General features: G+C 38.8%; 2 protein-coding genes across 7 annotated transcripts in view; both read left to right on the forward strand.

Annotated features, from left to right (window-relative positions):
* The window catches only part of usp45 (ubiquitin specific peptidase 45), a 34,791-nt gene extending 20,043 nt beyond the window's left edge, over positions 1 to 14,748 (forward strand). For 2 of the 5 annotated variants that reach the window (XM_065298354.2, XM_073811560.1), the window contains exons 9-18: positions 4,372 to 4,459; positions 7,025 to 7,151; positions 7,476 to 7,567; positions 8,185 to 8,241; positions 8,371 to 8,496; positions 9,518 to 10,187; positions 12,431 to 12,528; positions 12,775 to 12,861; positions 12,953 to 13,094; positions 13,512 to 14,748. In XM_065298354.2, the coding sequence (XP_065154426.1) occupies positions 4,372 to 4,459; positions 7,025 to 7,151; positions 7,476 to 7,567; positions 8,185 to 8,241; positions 8,371 to 8,496; positions 9,518 to 10,187; positions 12,431 to 12,528; positions 12,775 to 12,861; positions 12,953 to 13,094; positions 13,512 to 13,642 (1,618 nt within the window). In that variant the 3' untranslated portion in view covers positions 13,643 to 14,748. The remainder of the gene's footprint in view (positions 1 to 4,371; positions 4,460 to 7,024; positions 7,152 to 7,475; positions 7,568 to 8,184; positions 8,242 to 8,370; positions 8,497 to 9,517; positions 10,188 to 12,430; positions 12,529 to 12,774; positions 12,862 to 12,952; positions 13,095 to 13,511) is intronic. The other 3 variants (XM_065298355.2, XM_065298356.2, XM_065298357.2) reach the window with 3 other exon arrangements.
* Positions 14,749 to 17,059: 2,311 nt separating this feature from the next.
* On the forward strand, positions 17,060 to 26,768 carry pnisr (PNN-interacting serine/arginine-rich protein). 2 transcript variants are annotated; one of them, XM_065298348.2, is made up of 12 exons: positions 17,060 to 17,181; positions 17,970 to 18,083; positions 18,213 to 18,395; positions 18,755 to 18,984; positions 19,256 to 19,427; positions 19,518 to 19,708; positions 19,925 to 20,077; positions 20,158 to 20,257; positions 20,844 to 20,897; positions 21,242 to 21,424; positions 25,099 to 26,098; positions 26,406 to 26,768. In XM_065298348.2, exons 2-12 carry the CDS (start codon positions 17,993 to 17,995, stop codon positions 26,434 to 26,436), a joined length of 2,388 nt encoding a protein of 795 aa, XP_065154420.1. In that variant the 5' UTR covers positions 17,060 to 17,181; positions 17,970 to 17,992; the 3' UTR covers positions 26,437 to 26,768. The 2 variants fall into 2 exon arrangements, with proteins under 2 accessions (XP_065154420.1, XP_065154421.1); XM_065298349.2 differs by having other exon boundaries at positions 25,102 to 26,098.
* The last annotated feature ends 291 nt before the right edge of the window (positions 26,769 to 27,059 follow it).

Raw genomic sequence — 27,059 nt, forward strand, 5'->3', positions numbered from 1 at the left:
TTTATTGAGGACCAGGTTACTCTGCCAGCTGGACAGATCTGAGCGGTACCAGCGCCAGCAGTGATCCAAAGAGAAGTCAACTGCACTGCCTGCTCGACCAACACTGTTTCTGGTGCCAGTGAAGGTCCCAGCCTGTAAACACACATGTAGACATAGTTATCCTGACATCTGATTTGTACCGTGTAACTAAATTTTGAGTAATAAAGTACTACTGAAAATCATTTAGATTTCTCATGTAGATCAGTTTTTAAAAGGTTTACGCTACTTATTGGTGGTGGTTGAGGAGATTCCCCCATTCATATGTAAAGCGCTTTGAGTACTGAGAAAAGCGCTATATAAATGTAAGTAATTATTATTATTATTATTATTATTACTTTAAGAACACACAAACAGGTTCTTCTTACTTTGCTTTTACCATCTGCGTTTCCATTGCAGATTTACGCAAAACTTTAGCGTTGTTTTCTAAATGTCGACAAAAGACTCTTGCAAAATGACGCCGTTTCCACTAATTGATGATATCGCGATAAGTCATTCCAAAAATCATGCCGACTGATGTAGGTAGGTTAACTCATATCACATTCACCTCACAAGGAAACAGGAGGAGACGTAAGAGTATTATCCAAACATTAAATAGCACCTATTTCATTGCTAAAAAAATTACGTTATTTTGTGTATTTGGTATAATAAAATATGTTTGTGTGGTTTATGGTTAAAAACACATTATTTTTCACATTTTTGTGGATCATTTTTGGAGTTGACTCATCGATTTGAAAAGCGCTTTGTCCCTGATTGGCCAGCTAATCTGTACGTTGTGATTTGCCGGAATACCTCTGACGTCAGCTGGAAATGTGATGCTCTTTACCATGTTTGAAATATTTGCTTGCAATGCTAACAGGATTTAACTTACTGGCTGTGAGTCCAAGTGGGAGGAATTATGATAATGTCGGTCTTGTCTACATCACCAATCCCAGGAAGTAAACTGTTGCATGCAATCCGTATGTTTGTTGTAATCCAAGAAAAGAGATTTATGTTGGAGATGATAACTTCGTCATTGTTTACTTTACGGCATGTACCTTTTGCATATTGTTAACATGTACTAACACACACTTGTAAATGTAAAAACGTGAATCAGACTATAGTTGCCCTTTAATTCCAAGGAAAGCCCTTTATACTTAGTAGCAGCAATGTTTTTGTGATATATGGAAGTTTTTGGTAAATTAACATGTTTCCATTGACCGTATTTTTAATTCGGAATGTCAATTTGAGCAATTTAAAGGATAATGGCAGCTACTGTTGTATAGATGCTTTCTCAGAGGGTTAAACCTGTGCTGATTTAAAAAAAATATTTGCCAAAGGCAGGGTGAGAGGAGCAGCGGCCTCAAGAGCCGTATTCTACAGCCTTCATAGCTTTCATATTATTATTTTTTTATTTGTACATTTAATTAAAGTCAAGGTTTCTTTAGCCAATGATAATTTACAGGCAGCTTTTCATTGTAGCTTTAAAACTTGCATTGGTAAATAACCTCTCTTATGGTTGGCTAACCTTCACGAATCGGCATACTTCAAACTGTCGCTCTTCAGTTGATTACTGCAGAATAGCGGTTGAATGTTCATATGTTAATATATTCATGGTTGTTACATTACTGTCATAATTTCTGACCGACTCATTTTTGCAGCATGGTTTTCATAAATAGTCTCGTAAAGACTTTTCTGAGTTATGAGGAGTTCAGGGAAAATTTCTTTTAAATTGTTTGGCCCTCATCTTTTGAGACATCCTTTTCATTTTGTGTGTGTTGTGTTTGAACATACTGTATATTTTATTAATTATAATTTTGTATTAAGCATTTGTACATTATACTTTTATTTAAATAATATAATTTATAAAAATTCAATTTTAATTATCAGATTGTTATGATTGTAATATTTTAAAGGAACAGTATGTAGGATTGTGGCCAAAACTGGTATTGCAATCACAAAACTTGTGGCTAAAACTGGTACTGCAATCACACAACTGGTGGCCAATACACAAAATGACAACATAAACATCAGTTGAGGGCTGCAACTCCACTGTTTAAATGACAATATCTCGGCCAGACCACTGTTGTCAGTGATATAAGTATTTGAAATGAAAATGATTTCTTGATGTCTAGTGACATATCAGGGCCATTTTATGATTAATTGATATAAATTTCTTACATACTGTTCCTTTAACTATTTAAATTATATTAAATAAATAAATGCAGGCTTAAATATTATACTTTTAATGATCTTTGATCAATTATCTGTTTGCTAGAATTATGCATTTAAGATGCTTTTCACCAAAGTGATCTTTAGTAGGATCAAACCCATGACCTTTGCACTGTGAATGAAGGGCTCTACAGGAACAGATAGATGCATTGTGGGGCAGTGAAGCTAATAAATCAGTGTATGCCTGATCAAGCCAGTATGTTTCATAAAACCGTGTGTATTTTGTGCTCAGTGTAAGATGCACATATTGGATTGATGTTGTTACGCTTGCGATTGAGCTGCTTGCGTCTGGTACTAACTCATCCGCTTTTAATTGTGTTAGTGGTTGCAGCTGTCCGTCTGTGGCAGGGCCATATTGGGTCCACCGCTACAGGCTCCTTCAGCCGTCACTTCCACTGGAATGAGCTTCCAGAACATTCCCTATCTCTCGTATACCTCTATCGCACCAGAGCTCCTCTCTCCCATTAGCTCTCCTTCACTCGCTTCTTGTCTTTCTACAGCCTGATCCAAACACCATTTAAACCCTCAACCTGACAGTAGTGAGAAGAACACCATAAAATTAATGGTTGAATGGCAATTGATACAATTTAATGATGGCAATTTAAACTATAAATGTTGCCGTAATAAATTGCTTTGTAGCTCAGTTGGTACAGCATTGTTTAAGAAATGCTTTGAATAAACTTAAAATAGCTTGGCATGGTTCTTCATGCATGGTTATCAGAATGAAGCAAGTTATATACTGTATACATTTAATAGCTGTATTAATATCTATAGCCATGTGCATTCACAAGATTGCACAGCAGCAGCACTTGCTCAATGCTGTAGGTTGTAAAAGCTAGTTGGAATTTTAGCATTTTTTTGTCGTGTGACTTAACAAGCTCTCTAGACCCTCTGTTCATAACATGTGCCTGGAGCAGGGGCCTGCTTAGGTCAAAGAAAGCCAGGCAAAGAATCAGACATCATCAATCCATGGGACAGATGTCCCTACCATCCGCCACTGCTTTACCCAACCTGCCCACGCACAACTACCTTACTTTGCAGGTAATACGCAGCTGGACAGACAACTGCCCTGAGCCAACCCAGCACCTTGACCTGCGCTTTTACTCTTGGGTTAATCACTAGGTCAAATGCCCTTCGCAGCACCCTGACCAGCTATCCAACCTTAATGCCAATCCTGCACAACAGGTTGGTACAGGGTCTCCTCCAGATGCCCATATGGCCCCTCACAGCTGGCCAACATCTGGCCTGGGTTTGCCTAGAAGAGAAGTAGATGACTCCTAAATGCCCAACACATTTTTCTGCTAGATTTACCACAGAATTTAGTTGGAGGAAGGACAAATGGATTTATGTTCAGCAGTCTGGAATTTTTGGGATGGCCTTGTCTGGTTCTGTTGTATGTCTGCAATTTCAGTAAATTTGGGCCTGATGAATTCGCTTGAAGGACAAGTGCATTATGCAATTTAAGCATTATGATTATTAAGATTTTTCACTTGGACTGCAAGAGATTGAAAACATTCAACTGTTCAAAATTTAATATTAGTGTGAAGTTTTACACAAGTAAACTTTTATCAACAAAACGACATACATCTGTCATTACTTTGCAAGGCGCTTTATCAAATATTAAAGTATGGAAATTAAATATCAATACAGGCTGTCCATTTACAGTAAGACTGAACTTTTAATGCCTTGAAATGCAGAAAATGTTATAAATTTTTTCAGTTACAGCTGAATTACAGTCGAGGGTGTGTAATTCGTTAAATGAGAGCTTTAAATACTTGTATGTGTTGTTTGTTTTCATATGAACGTGTATGCGTGACTCCGTCTGACTGACCTCACAGCTGGTTGAATGAAAGTTGTGATTGGGAAACCGCTGCCTCTTGGTACCTGAAACCAGTCTGAGAGACGGCAAGAGTCATCAAAGAAAGGCCTTGAGAGAAGATTTTCTTCATTCTTCTCCGGTCTTTAGACGTCTATAAGCTGCAGATTGCTTTTTGTGTGTGGTTAATTGGTGTTTGCGTGGCTTCGGCTCCTTTTGTCCCTGTGGTTGTATTTACACTGGTATCAATGTGTTTGTGTGACATACATTCTGACTCTATGCCTGTGTGTGTGTGTGTGTGTCGACAGGGCTCCTCGATTTAAAGGTTACCAGCAACAGGACAGTCAAGAGTTATTGCACTACCTTTTGGACTCGGTGAGAGTCGAGGAGACCAAGGTGAGTGTGTGTTTTGAGAACCTTTGCTTTAAAATGCAGTCGCACAGAATGAAAGAATAAGACATTTTCTGGGTGGCTGACCCCTGTCGTGTAGTAAGCGAGTTGTGCGGTCCTTCTAGTATTCTGTGGTTTCTCGGTTTGGCTTGTGGGTCTCTTATTCTGGACGTCCGAAGCGCCAGGGGCCAAGACCCACGCAGCCCCACCAGTGGACCTTACTGCCCTAAGAAAACGGGTGCAGAATAGGGTGACGAGCCCCGGGGCCAGTCAGGCCCATTCAGATCCGTGAATGTGGACAGTTGTGCCACTTAGAAACCTTGCAAGTGGCGCGACTGGCCTCATTGTGCACCCTGGGAAACAAGTCAGCTGCTTGCTGAGGCTTTGTGATGGCGCTTCAACCCCACCCGCCTCCCTCCTTCCCTCCCTCCACACTTGGAAAGGAAGAACATAGGAAATCTGGCTTAAAGGATTAGTCCATTTTCTTTAAAAAAATCCAGATAATTTACTCATCACCACCATGTCATGCAAAATGTTGATGTCTTTCTTTGTTCAGTCGAGAAGAAACGACTTTGTTTTTTGAGGAAAACATTCCAGGATTTTTCTCATTTTAATGGACTTTAATGGACCCCAACACTTAACAGTTTTAATGCAGTTTAAAATTGCAGTTTCAAAGGACTCTAAACGATCTCAAAGTGGCATAATGTTCTTATCTAGCGAAACGATCATTTTTGGCAAGAAAAAGAAAAAATATGCAAAAAATACTACGCTGGTGCGTAGTTTTGCATATGTCATACGTGATGACGTATTACGTGAGGTCGCGCTGGCTCGTCACACAGCCGGAGGAAGACGAGAAGTTGTAGGTTTTTTTTTTCGTCGTTTCGGTAGATAAGACCTATATGCCTTGTTTGGGATCGTTTAGAGTCCCTTGAAACTGCAATTTTAAACTGCATTAAAACTGTTAAGTGTTGGGGTCCATTAAAGTCCCTTAAAATGAGAAAAATCCTGGAATGTTTCTCTCAAAAAACATTATTTCTTCTCGACTGAACAAAGAAAGACATCAACATTTTGGATGACATGGTGGTGAGTAAATTATCTGGATTTTTTTAAGAAAATTGACTAATCCTTTAACTGCTTCATGTTATCCCAGCATGTGTGTTTAGCAGTATTTCTGTTAGTGTGCAGGGGTGTAAAAACGATAAATTCAAGTAAGATTTTAAAAGATCTAAATATGCAAAAGCGACAAAGAAATACACAGCTGGGTCCTTGAGTCTCAAACTACTAGTAAAAAAGTTATTGGATTTCTTCAATGAAATAAATGCATTACATTTGTTATTATATATATTATCAACATAACAGTTTGAATGCAAAGTTGAATAGATTAATTTACAGTAGTTTCTTTGTGTTTGCTATGAGCTGATGCATTTGAACTGGTGTGGCATTTGCAAGTTTGAACAAAACCTGATGAGCCATGTAATCCCTAAAGATCATTTTTGGTGCATTTCTATGTATGCAAGGAAATCTGAGCTTTTTATACAAATATTAGAGTTAATGTAATCAATGCCACAAATTAGTTTATGCTGATTAGTATCCTAGAAATTTGGTTACATTGGATTAGTGGCCTTAAAAAGTTATTCATTTTATGTCATACTGTTTATTTGATTTACTTATACTCTATACTAAAATGTAATTTTTCTCTGTGATCACACTCCTCTGTGTCCCACTGTATGTGAAAAGTGTTTTTCAATTTTTTAACTACTAACTACTTTGAAATCAAGATCACTGCGATTATAATCAATCACTGAACAAAAACATAGCTGAGAGCTCTTAAACCAGTCACCAAACATGGACACCACAATATTTACGTTGGTCAGCCAATAGGATTACTGCCCACAATATGCTAATTAACCTCAATGAATTATCACCAATTAGCTGTTAAATGAAAATGCTAAGAATGAGCTTCTTAAATGAGCTCAACTTCTTAAGAGTGTGGGGTGGCCTAGTTATTTTAGGGTGTGTGTGTGTGTGTGTGTTTGTATTTAATTAGTTTGTGTTGCAGTGGTCTGACACAGCCCCCCAAAACCCCCTGTCTGAGTAACTGAAAGAGAGGGATTAGCCATACTTTTGACCTAAATAGCTCATCGTGAGCGTGGGGACGGGACAATGCAGGAAACCGGCCGAGGCCTATAGTCAACACCACCACGGCCAATTATGTATTGATTGGTGCTTTACTGTGACAGTGTCGAGCGACAGCTCTCTCACCAACAGAGTCACTGACCATGTCACCTCTCATTAAAAACATAGTAGCGCTCGCCTTTGAAAGTCTTAATATGTATAGTACATGTGCTTTTATAAAATACTCACAGTACAGCTCAAACCTTGGCCTTTACCATGTGCACACGGCCTTGTGCTATAATGTTGTTTATTTACACATAAAACAAAGGGTTGTGGCATTTGTGCATTGAGTTTCATTAGAATTAACATACACAATTTTCATTATTATAGGATGTGATTCTATCGCCTATGTTTTGAACATGACAAAATGGCATCACTTTGTGTTTACATTGACAGCGGATTAAAGCAGGCATCCTCAAAGCCTTTAACAACCCCACTGAGAAGACGGCTGATGAGGAGACAAAACGACAAGTGAAGGGTGCTTCACCTGCATTCACATCACTCAGAGCAATATTGCCATCTAGTGACAGCTTTTGATCACTTCACAAGAAATACTTAAAGGGAAAGTTCACCCAAAAATGCAAATTCTGTTATTATTTACTCACTCTCATGTTGTTACAAACCCACAGAAATGTCCTTTTTCTGATAAACACAAAGTAAGATATTTTGAGGAATGTTTGTAACCAAACCGTTCGTGGACCCCATTCACTTCCAGACAGTGATCACAGAATTTTCATTTTTGGATGAACTATCCAAAACTATAAAATTATTGTATTACTTTAATTTCTGCTATGTAAATTTGAGATTATATGTAAATATTGCAATTTTGCATGTCTTTGATCTACAGCGTATGGGAAGGAAGGAGTAAAAATGAATTTTGTGGATCGCATTTTCGTTGGAGAGCTAACCAGCACCATAATGTGTGAAGAGTGTGAACACGTAAGCATTTCTGCTTTCGGATGTGCAATGTTTAGATAAAAATCCAGCTGAACCATAAAAACTTCATCTGCATTCTTTTTTTTTTTTTTACCAATACTGTAATACAGTGTGTGACCCAGTCTATAAGTTATGTTAGTTTTATATAATAACTGAGTAAGGTCATGTTAAAGCAACACTATGTAGTTTCCATGTAAAAATGACTTACAGCTCCCCCATGTGGTTGAAAAGCGCAACAGTTCCTGGTATCAGACACTCTTCTGCAGGCAGGGGGAGTGGCGGGGCTGTGTGCTCTACCCTCCACCGCCACTTTCAGAGTGTGCTTGTAGCAGCTAGGAGGCTGCTCAGGTTGCAGCAACGGTACAATTTGTCCAGTTAAAAGTTGTTCTATCACTGAAATAATTTTAGAGACATTATTTAAAGGTAAAAAACTTCATAGTGTTGCTTTTAATATTGAAATCAGTGAGTGAAATTAAACTACAATGCTCCTAATCGAGACTTTAGTTTGGATTTCACAGATAGGCTCACACATTCATTTCTGCCTGTTTTTATTTATTATTTAATGTGTTATGGATACTTGGATTTACACTATTTAACATGTCGTCACTGTTTCCTTTAAGATTTCTACTGTGAAGGAAGCCTTTATTGACATCTCACTTCCCATTATAGAGGAAAGGGTAAGACCAGTCATAGTGTTGTGTCCACACTTCTGTATTTCCTATCACATTTCATTAATAATCAGACCCTGTGGATGCTTTAGAATCTCTTGACGTTTGTCTAAAAAAGAAAAGTTTATGCTTTTTCAGATGTCCAAGCCCACAAACCCAGGCAGATTGGGGAAGAGTGGACGAGAACAAGATGCTCTGGTCAACCAGGGTGATGACACTTCTCATTCACAGACCAACAGAAACAATAGGAGGATGAGTGGACAGGTAGGCAAAGCTATTAGAATGAAATTACGAAGTTATATGAAGAATTTATTTAAAATAAAAATTCTGGGGCAGTTTCCTGAACAGGGCTTATCCTAGCCCCAGACGAAAATACATGTTTGAGCTGGCTTAATTTAAAAATGCACTGACATATCTTAACATATATTAGTGCCATTGTTTTGTCCCAAGATGCACACCAGTATTGTATTTGTGAGGTATGATTGTAAAAACTACTTAAAGGGACATTCCACTTTTTATGATAAAATGCTCATTTTCCAGCTCCACTAGAGTTAAACATTTGATTTTTACAGTTTTGGAATCCATTCAGCCGATCTCTGGGTCTGGTACCACTTTTAGCATAGCTTAGCACAATCCATTGAATCTGATTAGACCATTAGCATCGCGCTCAAAAATGACCAAAGAGTTTGGATATTTTTCCTATTTAAAACTTGACTCTTCTGTAGTTACATCGTGTACTAAGACCGACAGAAATTAAAAGTTGTGATTTTCTAGGCAGATATGGCTATGAACTATACTCTCAGTCTGGCGTAATAATCAAGGACTTTGCTGATGTAACATGGCTGCAGCAGGTGTAGTGATATTACGCAGCACCTGAAAGTAGCCCCCTTGGTAACTTTCAATAGCAGGGGACTATTTTCGGGGCACTGCGTGATATCATTGCCCAGAGATCGGCCAAATAGATTTCAAAACTGTAAAAATCAAATGTTTAACTCTAGGGGAGCTGGAAAATGAGGATTTGTTTTTTTTTAAAGTTGAGTGTCCCTTTAAATGTCATAATATACAGTACCTAAGGCCAAGTCTTGGATTCATCTAAACCCTGTCTGGGAAACAGCCCCTCTATATATCTACTAGTCAACTAAAACATTGTAAAATAGGCGATGACTATGTTTTTTGTGTGTAATCTAAATTTGGTGAAGGTTTAAGACATAAGAGTTAATAGCTGAAGCAAGACAAAGATTTTTGCATTAAACAGGAGCATGCTTGTGTCTGTGTGTGCAATCAGAAACCACAGAGTCGACATTCGTCCACGTCTCACGATGACAGGGGAGCAGACTCTCTATCTAGCCGACAAGAGGAAGAGCTCTGTGTGGCTGGACGTGGCCTAGCCGGTTTCCCGTCTGACACAATGGGCAGCCTATCAGACTGCAGCGAGAAGGATTCAAACTTACAGGACAGCAGTAATGATGCAGACAGCGAGGCCTCTGAAAGTGAATGGTCCCCTCGAATCCCATCCACACCTGGTCACAGTAGCACCTCTGATAAAGTCCTCACCTCTGCGACTACACCCACAGCAACGCACAATCCAAAACCCAACCTGAGCCCGGGCTCGACTCCCTTACCCTCACTTAGACCTCAACAGGGCGGTGCCGTAGAGCAGCTTGTCAGCGCCGTGTCCAAGCTGGGCTTGGTGCACACTTCCACCGACACTTTACCGGTCACTCACAGCCCTGATGAGCAAGCCGAGAACCGGGATAAGGAGAGGGATCGGCAACTACATCAAGGGGCCTTTCAAGCCCTTTGTCACAGCTACACACCCAGTTCAAAAGAATGCTCTGTACAATCGTGTCTACATCAGTTTACTTCTGTTGAGCTGCTTATGGGCAACAACAAACTGCTTTGTGAAAACTGCACAGAGAGGAGGCAGAGACAGATGAAGAGAGGTACTGCTGCAGGTTAGAATACCGTCTGTAACATACACATACCGTTGGGTCCTGATGTCTTAAAGTTAATGCATGGGCAGGTTTATTAGTATTTTGAGCAATTTGGCAGAACGTTATGAATCTAATGTAACGAATATGAATAAAATATTATTTTAGGAATTTCTTTATTTCATGATACACTATAAAAAACTTTCTTTAAGATTCTTCACAGACTTCAGAAAGAATATAATAAATACTTGTTAACCCTTGTGCATTGTACAAATTCACTACCCTTTGTGTTGTTCGGGATTAAAACATTCACTAAATTAAACTGCTGTAAAATATATATTGTATATGCAAATATTTTGCATTAATCTTTTAATCAATCTCAGTCCTGCTCAAAACTACTAAATGTTTAAAAAAATTCCAGCATTTTAACTCTTTAATTGCCAATAGGGATGCTAAACAATTAATCGCGATTAATCGTTAGCAGAATAAAAGTTTTTGTTTACATCACATATGTGTGTAAACTGTGTATAATAAATATGTATATATATAAATATGAACACATTCATGTATAATTTTAAGAAAAAAAATGTATATTTTAAGTATTTATATTTTATATAATATAAATTATACATAAATATACAAATGTATATAACTTTTATTCTGCTAACGATTAATCGCGATTAATTGTTTAGCATCCCTAATTGCCAAGTTTATAAATGATAAAAAATTATTTTTTTGAAAAATGACTGATTTTCAATATAAAAAAGTGAATGTGGACTTTTTTTTTTTACCTTTTATCACAGTTTTGGTCAAGATTAGTAAAAACATTGGCTTTGATGCATTATTAGTTTTTTTGCAGCAGCAGATTTTATTTTTTTCACCTTCATTTACTGTTCATGGCTGTTTTTGCCCCATTGACTTCCATTACAACTACATTTTTTGATTGGAAAGCCATGACAACATATAATCATGCATCCTTGATTGTTGGTGGTTTTTCTTGTTGGGAAGAGGTAAAATTTGTCATTTCTACTGTTGATCACCACGTGCCACCATTAACCCTTTAAATAGGCCTGTGCAAAAACCAAGCTTAGTTTCTGGCTCGTACATGGAGTTATATGGAGTATAAGAGCATATTATTGTGTGTGTGTTAGTGGATGTTTTCATGCTGAACAACACGAAAGGGTAGTGAATTTGCCCAATGTCTATTGTTGAGTTTTTGAAAAATTTTCCAAGCATTTTTCCAAAATATGTGTCAATATAAGATTTGTCACCAAAAACCATTTGCTGAAACACAGAGAAAGTTGTGGCCAAATAAAATAAAAGTGGATGAAAACATCCCCAACAATACATAAGTGTTAAAGGGACACTCCACTTTTTTTGAAAAAATTAAAATTTTCCAGCTCCCCTAGAGTTAAACATTTGATTTTTACAGTTTTGGAATCCATTCAGCCGATCGCTCAAAAATGACCAAAGAGCTTTGATACTTTTCCTATTTAAAACTTGACTCTTCTGTAGAAAATAGTCCGCTTGGTAACTTTCAATAGCTGTTTTCGGGCACTGCGTAATATCATTGCGCCTGCGGCAGCCATGGTACGGCAGCAAAGTCCTTGATTATTACACCAGAATGAGAGTATAGTTCATAGCCATGTCTGCCTAGAAAATCAAAACTTTAAATTTTCTGTCGGTCGATGTAACTACAGAAGAGACGAGTTTTAAATAGGAAAAAATGTTATGCGCGATGCTAATGGTCTAATCAGATTCAATGGATAATGCTAAGCTATGCTAAAAGTGCTAGCACCAGACCCGGAGATCAGCTGAATGGATTCCAAAACGGCAAAAATCAATTGTTTAATTCTAGGGGAGCTGGAAAATGAGCATATTTTCATAAAAAGTGGAGTGTCCCTTTTAAACAACCAAACCTTTTTAGAGTGTACCAAAGCGTACCAAATATCAACAGTTCACATAGGGGCGGTTTCCCGGACAGGGCTTATCCTAGTCCTAGACTAAATGCATGTTTGAGCTGCCTTGTGCTGACATTGTTAACATGTATCAGTGCCATTGTTTTGTCTCAAAATGCACACCAGTATATTGTTTGTAAGGTATTTTTCTAAAATGACCTAATATAAGTAAGTCATAGTCATGGATAAATCTATACCCTGTCCGGGAAACCACACCATAATGTTTCTAAAAAACCTTTTCTTAAAATTGTAATCTGGCTCTATCATAGACCCTCTTATACCCAGTGTTTTATGTTTCATGTGTTTCAGATAAAAGGTCTGAGAAGGTCTACACCAGTGCCCGTAAACAGATGCTCATCTCCGCTCTTCCTCCAGTGGTCACGCTCCACCTGAAACGCTTTCACCAGGTGTGTGTCAGTGTCAGGGACTGTATCTTCGTTTGGACCACTAAATCAAAACTCATTGAACACAAAGAATAGTTTTATTCTATTGAATGGTCATTGTTGTCTTCCAAATTAACTTCTGGTAACTTGGCACGCAATACAATACTTGTTAAGACTGAGAAAATCTATAACTGTGATCAGCAAGGTCCCATGTTTTGTCCTCCATTGTTTATCTGCCCGTGCACTGATCGATCAGTCTGTGTTTTTCAGGCTGGGATGAATCTGAGGAAAGTTAATAGACATGTGGATTTTCCGCTTATTTTGGACCTGGCACCTTTTTGTTCTGCCACTTGCAAGGTACTGATCATAGTTGTAAATATCAGTCAATACCTGCAAATTGAAAATCTCCAATGTATCACTGTGTATTGATTTTGTATTCATGTGGCAGAACCTTGGGTCGGGGGAGCGTGTGCTGTACAGCTTGTATGGCATTGTGGAACACAGCGGATCGATGCGAGGGGGGCACTACGCCGCCTACGTAAGGGTCCGCACCCCTCAACGCAGAACTGAGCAGCGAAGAAACCAGTCAGGTACAAAACCACCCAGGCATCGACATCTACCTACCCGAGTTTTCATTAAATGTTCTTTCAACATGTAGGTAAACAAAGTGTTCGCTACAGCCTTGAAGATCGTTGCTTGTTCGGTAAAGGCCACGCAGGATTTGTTTGGTGTTGATGTACAGTATAGATCTGTTCATCTCCGCTCTCTGCTCAAGGAGAAACCTATCATTCAGCACAAGATGACCGAGTTGAGGAAAACCATTGTACTCACTGGTAGTTAATCGCAATAGCGTATAACTCGAGGCTGTATTGTTGTCCATACATACTGTGAAAGGCTTCCTGAACATTTATTTTGTTTCTCTTCTTGTGTCCTAGAAGGTTGTAGGATTTTGTGGCCCCTTTTTGTTACTTAAATACCAATGTGTGTGTTTGTGTGTTTTCTTTTAGGTCCCAGAGAGGCAGGTTCAGCTCCGCAGGGTCAGTGGGTTTACGTTAGCGACACCAATGTACAGACTGTACCGGAATCCAGAGTGCTTAACTCTCAAGCTTATTTACTCTTCTATGAAGAACTGCTGTAGAGCCGGATTGTGTTTATATGTTCTGGATGAATGCTGGGAATATCAGCCTGGACAACACCTGGGACTTACTGCATGCCCTGTACACCTGGATTTTAATATAAGAAGGATTCTATATACTGTACTGAATGCAGGCTTGGACATTAAGCCCAAGGTCTTATTCATTGCTCAAAGATGTTCTGAATTGGGATTGGACAATGGTTAGGAGGGGTATTATTACTTGATATAAAATAATATTCTGAATTTAAGTTATTTATGACACATTTTTTTGATTGTCAAAAGTTTATTTTGCCACAGGGTCCGTGTAATATAAGAGGGAAATAGGACGAATGTATACCATATGATGTGTGCCATAATAATATGGAAAAAAGGAAACCTTCGCACTGAATGCTCGGAGCTGTTTAGATCTATTAAAGTTTTGCACTGGATTAAACACCATTACAAACATAAATGCGTTCAGACACAACATGCAATTGTATGCTTAGAGACAATACTACGTTTACGAAGTAGTTTGGTTACCCTGTAATAAATTGTAATTTAATATTTTGATATTTTTTTGGTTTACAAGACATCATCAGCTGTAGTGTTCAGGTATTGATTTGAATACCTCCAGTAGACTACGGTTTTATGAATTTATTTCTGATTGTGATGTTTATCATATTTCTGATGGTTATGGAGTTGGTACAGTATTCTTGGACTTTAAAAACAATCTTTAATTTTTCTGTTACATAATTTAAATATTTGTTTTATCCCCCATGACTTGTGAAACTAAAGTACATCACTGCCTGCGGTTTGAGGGCTGAGATTGTATTTGCATGTCTTCAGCAAAGTATTAAAATGACATTATACAGCAGCACAAATTATATTTAAACTTCTTAAGTAGCAATATACAAATGTATACATTTCTGTATATACTGTACTATTTTCTTTACTATTCATTCGGCTTACTGGCCTGATATTGTAACACCATGTATTTGTGGTGTGTTTGACTGCAGGGGTCTTTAAGCTTCTCTTTTGCTTGAATTTTGCCAACATAATGAAATACTATTTTATTTGAATGATTTAGGATTATAATTTTATTTAAATACATTTAATTGGAGAAACCTTTATATGCTGTCTTTGAGTGAGTTTAAAATTCTCCTTGTTGGTCTTTCTGGAGACATTGTTGGCCATTAGCCTCTGCTGTCACTAGAAATCCCAGAATGCCATTTTCTCTCTTTTCACAATGGCGATTCTGTGTGACGGGTGCAAAGGCATGCTGTTTTAGAACATGTCCCTGACTGGTGAAGAAGAGGTGGGTGTGGAATCAAGAAAAGGGCGACGTCTGAATCCATCTTGTCCTGCTTTTCTTATTTCATGACATTTGAGTCAAGCTTTTAGGCCATTATCAATTACAACCATGTGTGAAGACACCAACATGAATGTGAAGTGTGTGTGTGTATCTATTTTTAAAACACTCAGGGACATTGTTTTTTTTTTAGATGTGATTTTATTCGAGTTAATGATAGTATGTGTCCTCTCAGTCTGAACTGATAAAAAATCTGATATGAGGGACGGGTGGAGCGGCTTTGTTTTTCAAAAGGACCCGCAGAATTGCTAGAAAGATCACTCACCTGCCAGTAAGAGATACATGTCTGCTTCAAAATGAATATCAAGACATGTTGTTGGGAGAGCATATCATACCTCCAGGGCAGACATAGCAAGTGTTTACAAAAGATGATGCTTGTTATCTTTTTGACCTAGCTGTGCTATCCAATTCTGTCACAATTTTGAATGTGATTCTGTCTGTATGGGGTGGCAATGTCTGCAGAGGGGTATTTTTTCCCCAGACACCAGAAACTAAAAGAGTTTATTATCAGAGTTAAATATGTCAGAGAGAGGTTTGGTGTATTCGCCATTTTGGTGTATGTTGAAAGTTTGACTTAATTCTACAAAAGTTTCAGTAGCACTATATTGAATGGAGACAACTCAATGCATGTTGTGTCAATACAAATCCTTTGAGATTAAACGTACTGCAATGACCATTTTATCGTTCTTATAATAATATCTACAAAGTATGACATATCAAATTTAAGTATATAGCCTATAGACAGTTGAGAGATAAAGGACAGTGCATTTAAGATACTGTGACTGATCAAAATTTATTTTAAGTTTATCAACATTTTTAACCCTTTTGTCTTCACTAGGTAATTTTAATGGTTCTTTGATGAGACAGCTAAGTATTTCACAGTTGTTCAATTACCATGAGATCATAAAACCGTTCGCTTAATTATAACAAATGTGAAATTCTATTTATATATTTTATATAGCTATTTATATTATTTATTATATTTTTTAATTAATATCCTATTATAATCTACAAAAATGAGAAAATATATCATTGGAAAGCTCTAAGAATGTTGTTTTCATAATTTTAAAACCTTTTAGCAATAGTAATAATGCAGACAGTGATAGTAATTTAGTAATTTAAAGAGCGTGCAGCATACCAATGACACCTAGTGGTCTTTGTTGGTAAAACCACCAAAAGTGTGACAAACCTATTTTTTTGTCATTTTAACTTAAAATTTTGATCAAAACTAGTTTAGACTTATGCTGGCTTTAATATTTTAACATTTCTGGCATGAAACATTTTAATTTCTATAATTGTTAAATACATGATTGCATTAGCCTAATTTTATTTATTAAAATAAATTTAAACCGCTTTAACATTTTATTATTATTATTATTATTGTTTAATATTCAATGAAAGTTAAAGATTATGCTTCTAGACCAAATGCCAGAGCTATATATATGTGAAGGTGCACATCACAAACACTCCTAGGGCTGCGCCAGTTAAGGCGTTAAAGGGATAGTTTACCCAAAAATGAAAATTCTGTCTTAATTTACTCTGCATAAATTTCTTCGTTCTGATGAAAGGAAGATATTTTGAGAAATGTTTGTAACCAAACCGTTCGTGGACCCCATTCACTTTCATAGTAGGAATAAAGAATACTATGGAAGTAAATGGGGTCCACGAACGGTTTGGTTACAAACATTTTTTTAAATATCTTCCTTTGTGTTCATCAGAAAAAATTAATTTTTGCGGGTTTAACATAATGAGAGTGAGTAAATGATGACAGAATTTTCTATTTTTGGGTGAACTATCCCTTTAAAAAGATTTGATGAATCACTTATAGGCACAGGTTGACAAACTTTTCAAGGTAATATTTAGAGTCCTGCTAGCTATATGTGACTCCAAATTACTTAGATAATGTCAATATGTTATATTTAGCAACATATAGTAAAAAAAGAAAAGTCTATTGCATTTACAGTTTATTAATTCACTCTAGTTAAAATACAGAATATTGTATACATTAAAAGTATATTAATTATTGTAATACACTCCAATTCAAGATATATTACTGTGGGTTTGTTTACCACGCTCGTCGTGTAAGAATAATGTAACCGCTAGAGGGCGTTTAGTATGAGGTCACACTGGTCGGTATTGTTTCCGGGTCTTCATTTCATCGCCATTTTACTGATGAGAATCAGAAACCGATAAGGTAGGAGATCGAAACGTGCATGTAAATCTTAAACTTTTCTAGGAGTCTTGTGCTTTTATCGACATTAGACGCAACGATCAGTGAACTTAAAGATTTTATGCATTTGAGCTGCGCATAAATAAAGTTGCTTATAATCGTCGCCGTAAGAGCAGATGTGGAGACGTTAGGCCGCACCTCTGCAACATCAACAGTTATAAAATCTATTTACATTTATTCGTGACCTACCTCAGTCAAAGGACAGAAAACATTTACATAGAAGGGCGCTATAAATAAATGGCAATGCATTTTAAGAAATAAAGGCGCATTTCTTGACGGAGTTTGCATTCGTCAGAATATCAGTGTTTTAGCTTCAGCCTCTCTCTCTCTGTGTGTTTGTGTTGTGCAGTCTCATATATCATTCTCAGTATAAAGTAAGATCATGTTAATGTTTATGTCCATTTAAGGTAGTAGAGTTATGAAATGTCCACACCACAACTATTACACAAGGGAACGATGTCATAGTGATCACGTTTAAAACATTTTTCAGCTAATAAACAATGTAACATTGGCAGCCAATCAGAATCCATTTGAACCTAAAGGGCTCGCGCATTATAGGAATCTGCAACGCGCGAGCTTTAAATAAACATAACGCTTGGTAGCGGCACAGTTATTGTTTTTGGTGTGGACGGGCCTTGCCTTATTTGTTTTGTGTGTGCTTGTAACATGTACATTTTAGCACTTTTTTCTTGTGTGTTTTATTTTGTGATTTCGGTGTTGTATAATTTTTAATCTTGTCTATTATGTAAAAGCTCTAGGCATAATAAAGGGAGTGATGTGGGACCAGGGAGGACAGCCCTGGCCTCAGTGGCCGCTGGGATCACAACAACAATGGATGCAGTCTTTTCAACATAACCAAGATCCAGGTGAGAGCTTTGATATTGTGTAACGTTGCGTTACGCTCACCAAATAGTTTCAGTTGGTTATCTCTGGATGGTGTTATTATTAAGTTGAGTTTTCATTCAGTGCAACTTGCATGCATTACTTGTGTACAGGTCAAGTGGATTGGGCTGCTTTAGCACAAGCATGGATTGCACAGAAAGAATCCAGCGGTGGGGTTCCAGATCTGCCGAATATGCAGCCCAACGGCCAGGAAATGCCGAACATGGAACCGCCTGGCCATAATAACCATGGAAACTTTCCTGGCGATTCAAATTTTGGCCGAGGATGGCAGCCAGGTGAGTGTTTTAGTGAAGTAGTACATTGTGGCTTTTTTGCTCCTTGTTTTTTAAAAACCCATTAAACCAAAGTAGTCTCATTAGACATGCTGTTTTGATTCTCTTATCAATGTGAGGTCACATTGATAAAGCCCCACCCACTACCAGTCCTGCATTACCATAGTTTTCCAACGAGTTGTAGTCTGTCCACTAAATTTATTTTCTAATAAATAAAAGATGCTTAAACATCCTGTTCCTGGCTTTAGCTAAGCCTTGTCTGTGAAACCACCTTGTCCTAACCTTTTAAATTAGCAGGTTATCATAGCATACAGTTCTTTTAAAATTGTTTAATTTTTATCATAATTGCTTATCGTCTATAGAGTGGGGAATGCATGGCCAGCCTCCACCACCACCTCCTCCTCCAGAACCAGCATGGATTCCTCCTGGGCAGGGACCGATGGATGTTGTAATCCCATCGGAGGACAGTAACAGTCAGGACAGTTTAGAATTTCCTGGGGACCCCCACCATAGAGGCTTTCCTCAGAACAATCATGGCTTTGGGGGTCAGCCTGAACCTTTCCCTATGGGGGTCAATCAGTTTGATTATCAGGTATGGTTTAAATCTTAACAGATGAGTGATCCAGTCTCTGAAAATCCAGCTTAAGTAATTCTGTGAAAATGTAACTTTGATATTTTTAATATTGACTGAGTAAGGCCATGTCAGACATTGAAATCAATGCTCATAAATGGATTTAAAGATTTTACATCCACAGAGTCACATCCACATTAAAAAAAAATCTCCCTTGTAATGTTAATAACGTCTCTGTTTAAAACACTAATGTTTATCTATTTCATTTATTTTTATTACCGTTTCTTCTTAGCATGGAGCAGCACCAACTGGGACAGCATATGTACCGCCCTCTGCCGGTTTTCACGCACCATTCTGGCCCGATGGGCCTCAGAACAGAAGAGATCGCCTTCCTACCTTCAGACCAGAACGCCCCAGATCCCCCAACCAGCTGGGAATAAAACCAGAGGTGGCACCTACACTAGGTTAGTTAAAAAATTAATCTGTTGCCATTTATTACAAGCCGCTGGTGTTAAAGGATATTATAGAAATTAACGTCTTGGTTCATGATCTAGATGCTGTTAAAAGAAGAACCTTGCCTGCGTGGATTCGAGAAGGCCTTGAAAAGATGGACCGTGAGAAGCAAAAGAAGATTGAGAAGGAGAGGATGGAGAAAGAGCGCGCTGAAATGGCAAATAATGAAAGGGATAACGATACGGTAGAGGAGGAAGGTGATGGGCCTCGGGTGCCACGCAAAAGCAAATTTGTAAGCATCTTTTCAGTACCTGTTTACAGGGAAGGAACCTGCTGAGGTTACTTTGGCAACTTTTGTCTCAGGGTTCACTGACACACGCAAACGTTCAGTAATTTAAATTTAGTCGGCTTGTTTGCTTGGTCACATGATCTAAAAATTCCTGTCGGCGCTTAAGTCATCCACAAGCGTGCGGTCTATGGTCCAACCATTTCCTCCTTATTAATTTAGGACAGTGACGATGAGGATGGTGAAGATGATGATGGTGCCGTTGAGGATGGAGTATTAGGAAGGAAATATGAGTTTGGTGGTAGATCTTCTCCCCTCGTTCAAGAGGATCCGAATGAACCAGAGATGACCGAAGAGGAGAAAGAGTTTCAGCTGGTCTGTAATGTTTCTTCTGCGTGACCAATGCTTAACATTCACACTTGACGCGATTCTCACCATGATTTCCTTTATCGCAGATGGTGATGACTAAAACGCTCCTCACTGAAGTTCTCCTAGAAGTCACAAATGAGGAAATCCTGCAGCTGGCCAAAGAGACGCATCGCAAAGCCACTAAAGGTCTGCTGCTGTTCACTTCTGTCTATGCAACTGTGTCTTCAAGTTTAATTCTGGGGAAGGGCCACTATTCCACAGATATTACACTTGCTTATATTTTGAGTGATATATGAAGCCTATTTTTTCTGACTGATGCACTATGGTAATACTGCATTGCAAGCAAAAATGAAATTCATCATCAGCCATTCTCTGCTAATGCAACCGAAGATGAAAACAAAGAACGGAGGGTGGGTGTAAATGGTCATATAGATGCATAAATGCAAACTTCTCCTGTATGTCAAGAGAACTTTCCAGGGGTCCTTCCTGAATTTCTTCCCACATTAACTTTTTGTTAAACGAACAGGACAGCTTCTCATTTTGAACGTGATTCTGCATTAGTACAGACTGGTTCCTCCTCCACTGTTTGCCTTCTTTGTGTGATAACCTTCTTCTTCTCTCCATCTTTTATTTTATTTTGATTTTTTTTGCCAAAGGCAGCTCTTGTGAATAGTGCATATGTGTACCCTCATCTCTAGAGACTCTTGCCTATGAGAAAGTCGTGGATGTATGTGTTTTAACATGTTGTTCCTGTTGTTGATGTGAATCAAAGCTCCTGCAAAACAGCTGGCACAGTCAAGTGCACTGGCTTCTCTCACCGGCCTCGGTAAGTGTCTATTCGTTTTTGATCGTCGGGGGGGTTGGGGTGGGGTAATTCGGGGAGAGTGCAATTTCAGAGCTTAGCTCTTTATTTATCTCCTTTCTCGACTCGCTAATGAACTTTGTTACAAGCCCAAGAGTTCAAGCAGCAGATTTTCTCAATGGTTAGCTTTCAACAGCAGTGTCATGGAGTTAACACCAGTGTTTTGATGAGGTTATTTAAAGCATGCTTCATTACGCAAGGTGGGCTACTGTAGGTTAATATGGTCGAGTGGATGAAGAAGCAAAAACGACTGTAAATGTACTGCTGTGAGTGATGTCCGCTATAAGAAGGGGGCTTTGTTGCCGCAGGCGGGCTGGGTGATTACGGAACGGACGAGAGCGAGGATGATGAGCCGAGCGCCAAGGGTTCAGACTCCTCGGACACTGATGATGAGGAGCTGATGCACCGGATTCGCCAGAAACAGGACGCCTTTCGTCGCAAAGAAAGGGAGCAACAGGAGAGGCTGGCACTGGAGGCACAGATTATTAAAGGTACGTACATGTTTTTTTTTTTTGCTCTTGCTTTTGAGCTGAAACTTCACAGAGACATATTGGGCACACCTGAGACTTGTATTAAATATTGGGGATAATAGGTGTCTGTTATTGTAACTTGTGCTTTTCTAAATGAGCATCACCTCCCTATCCGAGTTTGGTTCCTATTCCTGAAAAGTTTTTTTAGGTTAAAGAATACATTTTCCGGACTGTAAGTCGCTCCGGAGTATAAGTCGCATCAGTCAAAAAAGCGTTTTAAAATGCATATATAAGTCGCACTGGACGGTAAGTTGCATTTATTTAGAAAATTATTTCACAAAATCCGAGCCTAAGAACAGACATTTAATCTGGAAAGGCAAGAAATTCAACTAAACAATAGCACAGAACAGCAGGCTGAATAGGTGTCCGTACATATTAATGTAATATTACCATTTATTCACCGAACACAATAGCATATCGAACATACCTGAGAGGCTGAATAGGCTAAATTATAACGACAAGTCAAATTAAGTTCAAAAAGGTCCCGAAGTCATTCCACATCACTGAATCCATTGAATTACATCAATACAGGAGCAGCATATAGCGGACTCTCGTGGCTGTAGACAGTAATGGTTTCTCTTGGTTCATATTAAATAATTTTGACACAAGTCGCACCTGACTATAAGGACCTGGCAAACTACAGGGTTCCCACGGGTCCTTGAAATCATTGAAAGTTTGTGAATCTGGGGGGGGGAATTCAATAGCCTGGTAGAACCATCCTCTGCTATTTTGCTTCGCTTCATAGACAGAGTCTGGCTGGGCATAATTGACAATCGTTTTCCTTCTCATGGGAGGGGCTTGTCTGAAGTTTAAAATCATTGGTCTAAACGTAAGCCAATCACATAACGTTTGGATATGATGTGCGTTATGCGCCAGCTCAGCCGCATCAAATTTCTGCTGTAAAACACACGCATGATGTGAAAACAAACCCATCGAGCGAAATACCGAAGTTAACATGGCTATGAACGACTTCTGCAGATTATGTAAAGTAAATCGGGCCAGAGCTAGTTGAACACTATCCTTACGGTGTCTTTCCACTCACGTCTAAGTGGAGGAACGCCCCTCTCTCCTCTCAAACTCTTCCACCAGACGGCCATAACCATATGTAAATTAAATCTTCTAGAGCTGCAACTATCGACTATTTTTTCAACCGATTAATCTATCGATTATTTTTTCGATTAATCGAATAGTCTAATGATTTTTTTATACATATAATTCCCCAACAAATAATAAATGTAACATCTGCCATTAACGCCAACATTTTATTTAAGCATTTTCTTAATTAAACAAACACACAAACCAAAATTTTCAACATGAAAAATAAAGTGGCAGTGCCACTTTAAAAGAGGCATTATTCACCTTAAACAATAAAATAGGCATATATTCATATTTTAAACATTAGTTTATGATTAGTACATGCATTAACTCAGCATTAGTTCAGACTGAAGTAAAAATAAGTTCATTGTGATTCATGAACCCTTATATAAAATGTAATGGTTATATTATTACTGTTAATATTATTACTATTAGTAGTACTGCATTCTCATTTAACTTTAACTTTTCTTAAGTTCCGGGTAAAAAACAAGTTCAGTTAGTATGATCTTCTAATATTTTATAAACAGCGTTTACGCCGCTGTTACTTTAAATAAACGCATGTCAGGAATACCTTACAAGACGAGCTTCTGTAATATCTGCGCACATATTCGCAAAAAAGACGTTCATTGGGAACTCCGCACTGCCAGCTGGCTTTCAGTGCACGCGGGCACATGCCTATCAGTTCTCAATGTGACATTAACTTATTATTTCATAACTTCTTAATATAAAAACATGTCCTGCTCTTTATTTACTGTTTCAACATACTGCCCAGAAAGCGATGCAATGTCGCGTCTGTCAGGCGTCTCGCAGCTCGTATTAAACGAAGATGTAAACGCAGCTGTATTAAGCACAATATGCATTGATTCTATTGTTGTATAAAAACTTACTGTAATAGTTCAAATTCTTACGCTGACGTCTCGTCATTTTGAGGTCGGAGAGCCCCAGGTTGTTTTCTTTTAAGATGATCATACACAGGTGTTGCGCTGCTGTGGTATGCAGTATGTGTTTTATTTGGTCTCTGCTTAAAGTATTCCCACACTTTTGATCGCGTTCTGTCTGTTTGGTATAACACTTGTATCACCTGGTCGGAGCTGAAGCCGCCTTCATTTCAAAATGTAAACAGTGCGACGCATCGACGCATTTCCGGCAAATCGACGTAATTACGTAATCGACTACGTCGACGCGTCGTTCCAGCCCTAAAATCTTCCTACCTTTTTTTCTGGTTAATCAGGAACGTCACCAAAGAATGTTTGCCCACGCGTCCTCCACCATTAACTGTGAACAATGAAATTTCCTTCCATGATATCTCGATTGTTGTGCACGTCAAGCTGTGCTGCACACAGTTTCTCGCTGACGATCAATAATCGTTGATAAATTAAACTTTTCCCAAAACCTGTCGGGAGTAGGGCAACAACATAATCTCCATTCAAAATGTTTAACAAACACTTTTCTTGTTCGGGATTAAGTTGGCAAGTGCCGGTTCTCCACAACAGAGCAAATAGCTTTCTGTGCCTCCATGTCCACTACAAACTACAACCGTACATTCGGCGCTTAGCGTCTACGTCACGGCTCTCAGCCCGCCCTCTGTTCATTGATTCGCCGGTTGTTTTGAGACCTGAGGAAAACGGTTTGAATGGGAGGTATCTCAGACTGAGTACAGAAGCGTAATGAAATTTAGCGGAAGTACAAAGTCTGACGTAGTCAGGCTAGGAATTCAAGGCCCTGGGAAGTTTTTTGAAAAGATACATACATAGACACAGGTCATTGAAAGTGCTTGAATCTATTTTATGCAAGAAGCATATTATTCCCTGTGTATTGTAGGATAATATCATAAAAAATCTAGACTTTTTAAGCACACATGCTAAACTGTTAGCCTTAAATGCTTATATCTTCTGTATGCGAATGTTGATTCATACCAAAATGCTTTTTTGCATAGTTGTGTTTGACACATGAAAATGTCTTGGGTTACGTATGTAACTGTTGTTCCCTGAGATGGGAACGAGGCGCTGTGTCTCTATTGCCATACTTCCTTTGTCCCTGTAACGCTGTCTTTGGCAATATTTCAGATAGCAATAAACTTCCTGGCACCCGTGTCACCCTGTTTTTGTCATTAAGCCTTACCATTGGTTGAATTTGATAAACACATTCAGACGCACTTAACCCTGGAGGCGTCCCCAAAGTGTCACTGCAGTGACGCAGCATGAGTTCCCTCAAAAGGGAACTGTAACAATGTATCTTTAAAGGTAACATAATGTGACTTTGCTCTCACTTGAAATGTGTCCCCACATTAGTCCTTGAATTTAAGGGCATTGGACCTGGAAAGTCCAGGTTGAATTTGAAGTTAACTAAGGTGTGGGAACCCTGAAACTATGAAAAAAGTGTGACTTATAGTCCGGAAAATACGTTACTGTGGTGGGATAGATCAAAATGTTCTGTAATACCAAAACGTATACCTTGAATGGTACACAAGCTTGGTGTATATTATGGTGTTCTGTTGTATGACAGGATTAAAAAGTTTTTTCTATGTCTTTGTTTTTCAGAAGAGTTGGCATCAAACAGAGAGAGGGCAAGTTATGAGGATGACCATTTAGAAGTTAGGGAAAAAGAGGCGGAGCCTACAGTAGAGCGACGCAGGTCACGTAGTGAGCCAGAGGTTAGTGAGGTCAAATGGGCGGCTCCAAGCAAAGAGCGTAATGGAGGAAGTGCCAGCCCCTCGCCAAACAAAAGACGCAGCCGAAGCTCAAGTTCCAGCTCTTCCAGCAGCCGATCCTCTTCATCTTCCTCATCTTCTCGCAGCTCCTCGCGTTCCTCCTCTCCGCGAAGGAAGAGGCGACGCAGTCGGTCTTCCTCCCGCGGTAATCGTAGGCGCAGCCGAAGTCGCAGTTCTCACAGACATCGGTCGCGTGACAAGGGTAGAGACAAGAGGCGGAGCAGCCGCACCCGCAGCACAGAGCGTTCCTCTCATCACAGTTCGCGACAGCGCAGATCCAGCAGGGGTCGCAGGAGCAGGTCCAAAGCCAGTCGCAGCCGCAGCAGAGAGAGGCGGCGCAGCAGGGAACGCAAGCGCAGCCGAAGTCGAAGTACGAGCCGCAGCAGGCGGAAACAAAAAGCTTCCAGCAGGGACAGAGAGAAGAGGAAAGAGAGAAGCCGGAGTCACGAGAAGGATAAGAGGAGGAAAGACAAAGATTTTGATAAAAAGAAAGACAAACAAAAGGGAAAGGATAAAGGGGGGGATAGCAGCTCAGTAAGGGAGGAAGACGACAACAGCGGTAAATCGAAAAGAAGAAGGGAAAGCGACAACACAGACTCCCACAGTGAGCGGTTCTCTCGGCAAGACAGCAAAAGTAGCAAGAAAGGCTCCGCCAAATCTAGCAGAAAGTACTCAGATTCAGAGTCCAGTAGGAGCAGGTCCCCTTCCCCTGAGGTTAGCAAAGAAAAAAAGTCTAAAAAATCTAAACGTAGTCGATCAAGGTCAACGGAAAGATCTCACAAGTCTGGTAAGAAGGCAAGCCGCAAACACAAGTCTAAGTCACGATCAAGGTAGTATCCATTTTACTTTCTTTTCCTTTATTGTTGAACTGTTTTATCTGTCTGTGTGTGTGAATGATCCGTTTTATGTAGCTTGTTTGTTATCATTATTGTGTGCTGCAATTCAAATCAGAGTAAAAATGGTACATTTAAATATTCACTCCTATGGTATAATGCCCATGTTGTATGTGTAATTAATTGAATTGTCCACAAAAGGTGGGTTTTGCCTCCTAGGTCCTGTTTTGAGATGATTGATTTTTTTGGGTTGTGATATGTGCTAGTGATTACACTAATGGCCTGTCCCATGTTTCTCTTCCAGGTCCACATCTCCCAGCCGGCGCAAGCGCTGAGGTGCACTGTCTACCTCTGATCTGTGTACTTCTTTTAAAATTCCATGAGTTAACAGGCTTGTCTCATTATCGAGGCAACGTTGTAGGTGAACTCTCCACTCCAAATCCCCTCACTCTCCCTATTTTGTAAATACATGGTATTTTTAAGTGTTGTCTTCAAAACAGAAGATTTTGAATGATTGATTTTTGCCTTGTATTATGCAAGACTTAACATTAAAGTAGTCAATAGAATCTTGAAACTGTACCATTTTAAAACACAAAGGAAACACAGGAGGAAATACATTCTCGTTTAATGTAAATTGTCAAATAAAACTATGATTCTTTCTGTTTGATATGGTCTGTTTTTTTTCAAGTCTTGTCATATGTGATCCTGTCTGTAAAATCCTAATTATGAGATTAAGAGTTTCAAAGTTTGATTTCAGTCATTAAAAGGGACATGTCACAAGACTTTGAAGATGTAAAATCAATCTTTGGTGTCCCCAGAGCACGCATGTGAAGTTTTAGCTCAAAATACTATCTAGATTATTTATTATAGCATGTTAAAATTGTCACTTTGTAGGAGTTTGCAAAAATGTGCAGTTTTTTGTGTGTCCTTTAAAATGCAAATAAGCGAGATGGTCCTC

The sequence above is a fragment of the Paramisgurnus dabryanus genome, chromosome 13 (genome assembly GCF_030506205.2).
Source record: "Paramisgurnus dabryanus chromosome 13, PD_genome_1.1, whole genome shotgun sequence".
NCBI classification, from domain to species: Eukaryota; Metazoa; Chordata; class Actinopteri; order Cypriniformes; family Cobitidae; genus Paramisgurnus; species Paramisgurnus dabryanus.